We start from the raw sequence: 10059 nt of genomic DNA on the forward strand, positions 1-10059 counted from the left end.
TATTTTCCCTGGAAAAAAAATGGCTAGAGGAGAATCTGATTGGCTTTAAAAATCTACTAGCCATGTTGGCTGGTGATTAAAAAAGTTAATTTAAAGCCCTGTGCATATGGGCAGATAGTAATTTAAATTGCAGTTGCTCATAAGTTAGCAGTTGACTTTTAATTTTCTTAGTTTTTTTTTTCTTTTTTCTTTTTTGAATTATTTTAGTTTTGTGGTTTGTTCTGGTTGGATTGGTCGTCTGTGTTACAGAGAGGATTTTTACCGTTTTTACTGATGTCTAGCTCTTTGAGGTTAACCAAGCTGGCGATGGTGGTGGGCAGGTTGGACAGGTCGTTATCAGGCATGCTCAGCTTCTTCAAGGCCTGGCAGTTGAAGAGTTGCTATGGAAACACAGAGGGGAAACAATGAAATATTTTAGTCTGTTGGCTAAATCACACAGACCTTTAGCAGAAAGGTACAAAAGGACAGAGAGCGAGAAAGTCAGCTGGAGGCATGCACTACTTAATGTTGTGGAAAAGCAGTGTCATTTGAGCTGCTTTTCTATGAATAATGCAGAATTAATCTCATACATGAGGTGGTCCCTAGGGGCACACACACACACACTAGAGTAAAAGCTAAAACATTCAGAGAAATGTGCCCTTAATAGGAAAATACTGCAAATGTCAAAACATATACAAGAGTGAAAGCATATGCATAAAAAGGAAAGTACTTAGAGTACAGAAAGGCTAAACTGTAAATACCAAAGCACACACAACAGGCAAAAGCACAGACAGAAATGCTACAAATATTAAAACACATACAAAAAGCCAAAGCACAAAAATGAAGAATAATTTGTTTAAATCATTTTAACTGAAGGTCTACGACCATCTTTTTCCAGATGGTCAACTGCTATAATTATCAGAAACTTTCAAACTCAAAAATGAAATGCTCAGGAATAAGACCAAAATCAAGAGCTAACAGTGAATGTGTCTTAAGAGAAGTAAAGTTAAAAGATCACGCCGACTTATTGGGACTTTAGCTTATTCACCGTATCCCCCAGAGTTAGATAAGTCCATACATACCCTTCTCATCTCCGGGCGTTTTTTTTACATGTGATTTGTATAGTCACAGCGTGTACAAATAACAAGATCACATGAGACACAGCCATCTTCTACATACTGGGAACTATATTCTCAGAAAGCGAATGCCTTCATTCATAACAATCAGAAAATCATAAAAATACATCATGCTGGCAAACCATCAGCATAAAATCTCAACCTTTGATAGGTTTACAGCCAATTTCAGCCCCATTCATCAAAACATTTATTCACCAATATCCAAACAAAAGGTACACATTCTTAGAACTTTTCAAAAGATAACCACACTCAGTTCCCATATGGTGGATCATCACCTGGTAAAGGGACAGAATTTGGCTCATGTTTTGTGCCTTCTGAACAGGTGACCTCAATTCCATCAGCGTCATTATAGGTGGTATGGCATTCCCATAGGATACATGCTGAGCATTTCCAACAGTTGAACTCAATCCATTTGGAAGAATGGCAAACATTTTGTTCAATGGATTATCCAGTGAACTGTTTTTCATTTTCCATGTTTTCTAACCTCATTTTCAAGAGCTGATAATTAAAATATCACTTGGGGGGTGTCAAAACACTTCCAGAGTGTGCTATCTGTTGTACTGAGGCCAGTGTACTGTAAACATGTACAGTAGCACCTTAATCTGCCAAGTGTCACCCAGACTTCACCCACTCTGATTTGATGTGTACCATACTTCACACAAAACACCCAACTATCCGACGATGTGCAATTTCTGTGTCATTTTCTCATAATTCAAACAAACATATGCTCTCACATTCATTCCTGCAGGCACTTTCCAAGTCCCCTAACTTGCACAAAGAAACGGAAATCTATGCAGACATTTAACAAATGTAATGATTAACTGCCCAAAATAAAATGCTGCTTTGTGCACAAAATATTTTTAGATCGCCTATTTAGTATATTTTATTGACATGTTGTCAGCCATACTGTCACTTTTGTAAAAGGAGCACTGGGGCCAAAGATCTGCTGCTAGGTGCCCGTGGGTCAGGCCAGGCCAGGCCACGATACTTAAAGACACAATCACTTACCCACACGCACTAAAGGAGCTCTCTACTCACTTACAATGAGGCCAATTACTCTGGCAGCCTTGACATCTCTTATTCAATCTTGGCACACACATTTACACATACACATTGTCAAGGCTTTTTGTCAGTTGAATACAAGTTTGGCTTGCCACTTACTCAGCCCTATTAGACTGTCTCCATTCATGCAGGTTATATTTAGAAATCCAGTTCAACATCTCTGTCATTTAAACCAGGACAGGATATCAATAAAATGAAACAGCCCTCCTATAAACAGCAACTGTAATTCTCCTTGAAATATTGGAAGGACATTTTGCCTCATTACTGCTCACGTGGAGGATTTCTGAAAGTCTTGGGTGGCCTAGGATGCAGTCCAGAGTAAAATATCAACAATTATTGAATGGATTCACTTACAATTTTCTACAGTCATGATCCACAGAAGACAAATCTTAATCACTTTAGCATGCTGATAATAGCATGTAAACAGTAATGTTGGCATTCAGTTCAAAACATTGGGTATGCCTGAGGCTTGGCCTTGGTGCCACACTCAGGTTTTTTTTGCCCCACTGGTGGTAAAGATCTGAGAGTAGCAAAGCTTAGCAGCATTGCTTAACTGTAAATTCCTTTAAATGAACATCACTGGTGATCCCACAACATTAATATATCCAAATGTGTCAACTTCTGAGGGCGTAACTTACAGTTGCAGCCAAGTAACCAGTGGAGAGGAAATGAATAAAGATCAACTTTTTGTCACATACCACAAAGCAATTAAATATGTCACATTTACAGTTACTTTATGTAAGAGTGTAAGTGCAAAAAATGCATATTTGTTGGGCTTTCCACTAATAGGTCAGAAAGTAATAGGTCAGAAAGTAAAACTTACCTTACAACAAGGTGTGAAGCAAACAGCTTATTTTAATTAAAGTGAACAAGATCAAAAGAAAGTGCAACACATATTAGCCAATGGATTTTCACTAATGTTTTGCAAGGATTGCATAAGAATCAACCGGCCGGCCTTGGTCCAGGTTCAGGTAGTCAAGAAATGGTTATAAGTTATGTTTACCATGTTGGGCTTTGGGGTTAGAGGTTAGATATAAGTTCCAGCAGAGAGGGGTTAACATGGTTCAGCGTTACCTTGGGTAGTTCCTCAATCTGGTTGGCGTCGAGGTAGAGCTCCTCCAGAGTTCTCTCGAAGCTGAAGATTTCCTTGGGGACTTGCTGCAGGCTGCAGTGGGAGTAATCCAACACTGAGATCACTTCCTCTTCGCCACGGAAACAACGGCACGGCACCAGCCGGCCAATTAGCTTTCGCTTAGTGGTCATTTCCAGACACTGCACTATGGCGGCAAGAAGAGGAGAGGAGAGAGATGACGTTAGATTAATTTTAGACAGACTGCTGAACTCATGAACATCAACAGGCTCATTATATGTGAGGAGTCTTTATTCATTTCACTGTGCTCCTGTGTAGATTATTGTTACATTATTAGGCTAAATCACTAAAAGATAACAAAAAGTCAGAAAATTATAAAACTAGCATCAAATAAGTTTCTTTAGAGATTACCTGTGGAGCTGTCCTTAAAATTCATGTCTGGGATTTTCTCTAAAATGTTCTAAAATAACAATTTGATAACAACCATGTGAGCTGCATTTATTAATGGTGACATGCTTTTGATGGGTAATAAATAAATAAAGTGTTAATTTAGGTATGAGGGTGTAAAAATGACAGTATTTATATGACATCAGTGTTAAATTGACACTTCAATCAGCCCTTTCAGCTCATCAGTAGAGCCTTATCATACAGTATGGGTTACAGCCCTGTGATAGACTGTCAAACTGTCCAAGGTGAACTCTGCCTTTTGGCAATTTTGGGCTGGACTGCAGTCCTTCACAACCCTGGCAGACAATGTGTGGCTTACAGTAATAAATATGTGGAATAGATACAAATGAATGTGCATTACTTATTGTACACGTACAAATGGCTCATGAGAACAGCCTGCCACAGATATTAAAATCCTTGAGTGAGGATGTATCATTCAATTCATCATTCAAGGCTTACTACACTCAATCTACTGACAAATAAAAAAGGTTTTAATGCCAACCGTTTCAAACAGAACAAAGAGGGAATTTTCAGTTATCTTGACTGCCACCTCAATTTCCTGTTTGATCTGGATGAGCTGAAACCAGTCGTGATGAGGAGAAATGGAGTAAGAAGACAATAGGAGCTGATGAGGAGTGAAGCTGAAGAAACGGAGGGGAGTCCAAAGGGGGGATGAGGAGGAGAAAATGAGGTGTGGAGAGCAAAGAGACACCCGCACACACACACACACACACACACACACACACACACACACACACACACACACACACCCACACACACACACACACACACACACACACACACACACACACACACACACACACATGTCCAGCACAGTGTGACCAGATGAATTCAGAAGATAGACAGAGTGATCTTAAGCACTGTGAGGACACCCTTTGTTATCTGCTTTAGTTAATTGTAAGGGCACTGAAATTTGTTGAATTGACTGGCTTGTTATGCTCCAGGACTGTTTATCTAAAAAGGGTTGGACCATTAAAATAAATACATCCTTATCCACAGTCATGTTCAAAGCAGGCGTAATGAGGCGAGCTGGGATTTACTGTTTGTTTCTACAGTTTCTACATTTTTATGTCTTGTATTTCTCCTGTGTGGTTACATGATCGAACAGAGAGCAACTTTTATTATTCACAGTAAGAAATCACCTATATATCATATTGTCTGTGTTTCAGACACGGTTACCTCTGTTCTCCACCTGTTGAAATACTGTATGATTAATTTAATAGCCTACATTCATCCCAACCTAAAACCCATGTTGTGCCGTTTTGCCAATTAAAGATGGTCAAGAATAAAGTATAAAATGTAACATTTTCATAAAACAAGCTGCAACAGCCTCACCATCAATAGTTAATGTTTTGCTAACAGTTTCCAGGCCTGGAGCAGAATACACATTCACAGGTCAAGACTTCCTGCTGCTTTGTGCGAGATCCTTTACAACAAAACAACGGAAACTATGTGACACAAGACGTTACTTTATATAAATATTTCCCATTCATGTGGGATGAGTCTATATGTTTTGGACTTCTGACCAGAAGTCTATATGACTTCTGGTCGATGTCAGAACAGTTATAATTTCCTCTCAAATGTTTGGTTTCAGTGCGGCTGTCCAATCAGCAGAGGACACATGTCGGATGACATGCTCCGTCATAGTTACACAGCAGAAGTTGCATCAGGGATCTTCTCATTGGCCGAGTAAGCAGGCAGTCTGCGTGATAACCTGGCTACTAGCATCATGACTACCCAAGGTGTGAAATCGGCATTCTCTAAATCAACCGCTTGACATCCCAGCCAAGAGCCAGATGGCCCAGTATAATGCTCCAAAACCAGCAACACTGACCAGAGCTGGTATGATCTTTTGATAGAACTGTACTACAGATTAAAGAGGATTAAAAAGTGTTATAAGCCTTTATTTTCTTTCTTATCTATTTTTTTTTTCATGTTTTATGTAAAACACTTTGAATTGCCTTGATGCTGAAATGTGCTATATGAATATGCATAGAACATTGTATTTTGTTTATTTTTATTTTATCTTGTGGCTTTGCTTGATTTCTTTTTTCTTTTTTTCTTTGAGTAATCACAGTCATAAAGTCTTTTCTCTAACTTTTGTTTCTTCCAAAATGACCCCATAAAAAAAGCACTGAAAAGTATTGCGGATAATGATGTGGCAAAATCGATAGTATAAATATCAGCATGCAGTCTGGTAAACCTGTTTTTAATAACTACTGATACTGCAGCTGTTTGATTGTGCACTAACAGTCTACTGATGTAAAAAAATAGAGAGCAGAGAAAAAGAGATCAGAGCTGATGCTACCCATTAGAATTAGACAACAACAGCAGGAACAATGACAAATATTAGGAGCAAATGGGAGGTTGTTTACATGGGCAGTGATAAGCGCCGGCTGTGGGCAGTCACCTTCATGACACAGACACCTCTCCAGAAGCTGATTTTACACAAGAAACCAGAATATTGACAAAGAAGATGCACAAAACAGGAAGGATGCACAGTGGAGCTGCCCAGACTCTTTGAATCTATGGATTACATTTCAAAAGATTCATATGAGACAAATGACAACAAGATGACAAATTTAGGTAACGCTTTGCTTGAGGATTTCTACATAAGAGTGACATGACACTGTCATGACACATGAACCCTAACCCTAACTTGTCATGACAGAAGCGTTATGTCATAAACGTTTATGACTTGTTTATAATGTTTTATGACATGTTCATGACAGTGTCATGTCGCTCTTATGTAGATACCTTCAAGTAAAGTGTAACCCAAATTTAACACAATATAGCAGCATTTGGGATTTAATAATCCACATTCAGCTCTTGTTCAGTCATGGATATCACGTTTTGTGGAAGGAAAATGGACAGAATTTTGAAAATCTTTTGCTTTCTTTTGTGGTTCTAGTGCTCTGGTCTAAATGAATGAATGTAAGGGGGACACTGACGTGTATCGAGTCCTGCTCAGACTCCCAGAGAGCCAGGTAGGAAGAGAGTCAGAGCAAACTGGCATTGATGGGGTGAAACTAAGTGAGTGTGGTTGGCTGTGGTGGCTCTTGCTGCTGCTATGGAAACAGCATGACAGAGCAGACTGACTCTGCAGAGGCAACACTACATATGCATGTGTGCAAGCTCCCAGTACGCAAATTGCACACGCACACACACACACACACACACACACACACACACACACACACACACACACACACACACACGATTTAGCTTTGCTCATATCAGTACAATGATAATTACATTAAAGAAATAAAGACGTGAGCAGTGAGACATTTTGCAAGAACTGCTAACACACACCTGCCCACACACGCTACACACACGCAGCCACCCACACTTATCCACACATTTACACACTAGCAAGCAGAGGTGGGAAAAGTATTTAGATTCTTTGAGTAAAAGTAGCAATAACTCAATGCCAAAATACTCAATTACAAGTAAAGTCCTGCATTCAAAATCCTACTTAAGCAAGAATATCAAAGTATTATCAGCAAAATACACTTAGAATTCCCATTAGATACACTAGAATTCTCATTATGGTAAACGGATAATTATAACTGGTGCATTTATCTGTGAGCAGCATTTTTGCTGTAGTTGGTTTGGGTGTTTTTTTTGCAGTTTAATCTGCAAGTTGGTTAACATAAAGACATTTCTGTCAGTAATTTAGTCTTTTAAGACTTTTTTTGTGGTGTAGTAAGAATATTCTAAACAGTTTTTAAAGGGGCTGTACTCGATGTCCTGAGTAGAGAATGAAGTCAAACTTCCTGTGTGTGTGTTGTATTCTGAGCTTCTTTGTTCTATGTTTTGATCGCCGGTTTCGGCCACACGTGCATTTTGTTGTGAAATGACATAGGTATTTCACCTATTAGGGTAGGAGTATTTCAATACAACCCCTTTAAAAATGAGAAACAAAAACTGGGTTGACACTAAAGTTTATATTAGAAAGTCTTTGAGGCAGCATTTTTGCACTTTTTATAGGAAAAAACATTTCTTTAAGTATTTAATTCCAGACAAGAATGACCTTGAATGAAATATTTGTTCACTGAATAATGCATCTAGTTTTAGAAGATGTATGCCTTGTATAAAAAGATTACCTGCAAAATATGCAAAGTAACTAGCAACTATATAAATGTAGTAAAAAGTACAATATGCCCCTCTTAAGTATAGTAAGTATTAAGTATCATATTTAAGTACAGTACTTGAGTAAATTAATTTGCACCACTGGTGTCATTGCTCTTCCTAAATTTCCCCTCAAGTGGCCTGTTTTCTTCCATCTGTTCATTTGTGTTCATCGTTTGTGTGTGTGTGTGTGTGTGTGTGTGTGTGTGTGTGTGTGTCTCTGTGTGTGCGCCTCCTCCAGCAGCTCGAGAGGGTGAATTCCCTAGAGTCCCATGACAGCCATCACTTCACGTGCAGCCTTGCTATCACCATAGTAACCGCTGCCATAGAGACCGTCTCCCAGGAGCTGGGTGTATTTTTACTCAGTCTCTCTCTCTCTCTCTCTCTCTCTCTCTCTCTCTCTCTGTCATAAAACAGAACATGCTGCACTCAGTGGGCGATCGCTCCACATTTGGCGACGCTTCACATAGACTCAAATATATCAGATACGTTTAGTGCACCTGAATAAAATCTTTAGAGCAGCTTCTCCATGTCTCTTTTTTTGTAGAGGTGTGAATGCTGCACGCTGCAGAACTCACCCCATGGCTACTGCACTCTCTTCCGATTAAACAGTCACACATGTGAAACACAGACAAACATAAAATGCCCACACACACATAAACCAATGACACATACATGCACACATGCAGGCAGTCATTTAGTTTAAGACTACTTTGTGACAGGGACGTTTCACATCCCAGTTCACAAGCAAATCCCTGAGCTGTGTGCGTGCATACATGTGCGGGTACGTGCATGCACTCATACGTGCATATGTGCGTGCGTGCGTACGTACGTGCATGCATGTGTGGGAGCCAGTTTACATCTTGTTCTGTCTTTTTTACATTAACTAAATTACCACTTACAGCAGTTACCTGCACCAGCACTAGCACACAAACACACCGTTATTTGTCTTTTGTTCTGAGCATAGTCTGTTAATATTTACAGTCTATGGTTCTGAGTTGGGACGTTAAACATTTCTAAGCTTCCTGATTAAAAAGCAAGGAAATAACGATCTTGACGTTTCAAGTACAGGTGTATCTCGAGGGAATTAATGGATATTGATGTTGGAATTTAAGTTTGACATTCTGGGTATTTTGTAGCCTCACAGTCAATTAAATCTGGGATATCTTCAAGCCACATAACACATTAACAAGTAATAAGCACATGAAGAAAATGAATATGAACGTATGAACGTGTAGGTTCTGAGTGCATCTTTGTGCATTCTTTATAACTCTGCTTCTAGAAACTATAAAATGAATGGACTTAGGGTCAGTTTAACAAATATGTAGCAACATAATAATCCATCTATCACCTGTACCCACCTCTCCTGTTCCTGGTCGCCAGTCTATTACAGAGCTGATATATGGATTGAACCATTCACACTCACATTCACAAATACAGGCAATTTAGTTACCAGTTCACCTAACCTGTCTTTGGACTAGAGCTGTAACGATTAGTTGACTAGTTGATGGACAGAAAATAAAAGAGCAATGATTTTGATAATTGATTCACTGTTTTGGTTAAAAAGACAGATGAATCAATAATGAAAATAATCAGAGCTCTACTTTGAACTACAATTATGTGGTAGGATACCAACATGGACACTTGGAGAACATGCAAACTCCACAGAGAAAGGGAATATCTCTTCTGTAAGTCCCTTACTTATGAACAAAAATAAACAACGTCACATAAATTGTTGGAGAAAGTGGTTGGTTGCTTATTTACACAATGTTTGCTAACAAGAAAGCTCATTGATTAGTGAGAAATGGTGGAGGCATACCATGCAACCGCAAGCCAGTGACTTGAGGGAGCAGCAATATTATTTTCAAACATTTGTCGGTCAGGGAGATCATGCAATTGGTTTCACCGTGAACAATGACCCTGCCTTTTGGAAGTAAATTAGTCAACAGAGTGGACAATGTCAACGTGGACATCAGCATCAGATAACATTAGTGTACATATATAGCTAAAATCACTAAACAATAAAATAGGTTGCATGCCAGTGCAAAAGTCCTTTTTTCTGATCTGTTGCAGCTGTTGTTAAGGTCCGATTAAATTTAGTTAGCTATTTGGTTAGTGTTAGGTGTGTAAGATTGCTCCTTCGTGGATAACATTAAAGTTAAAGTCTTGGTAGAAGACAAGGCACGAATCCTG

General features: G+C 39.0%; 1 protein-coding gene across 1 annotated transcript in view; it reads right to left on the bottom strand.

The window, feature by feature from the left end:
* lrrc7 (leucine rich repeat containing 7) overlaps positions 1-3449 on the bottom strand; it is a 52932-nt gene extending 49483 nt beyond the window's left edge. Inside the window, exons 1-2 of the mRNA XM_078259906.1 lie at positions 3252-3449; positions 263-380 (exon numbers count right to left, since the gene is read on the bottom strand). Coding sequence (XP_078116032.1) covers positions 263-380; positions 3252-3440 — 307 coding nt within the window. The 5' untranslated portion in view covers positions 3441-3449. The remainder of the gene's footprint in view (positions 1-262; positions 381-3251) is intronic.
* Between the last annotated feature and the right edge of the window lie 6610 nt (positions 3450-10059).

The sequence above is a fragment of the Sander vitreus genome, chromosome 9 (genome assembly GCF_031162955.1).
Source record: "Sander vitreus isolate 19-12246 chromosome 9, sanVit1, whole genome shotgun sequence".
NCBI lineage: Eukaryota > Metazoa > Chordata > Actinopteri > Perciformes > Percidae > Sander > Sander vitreus.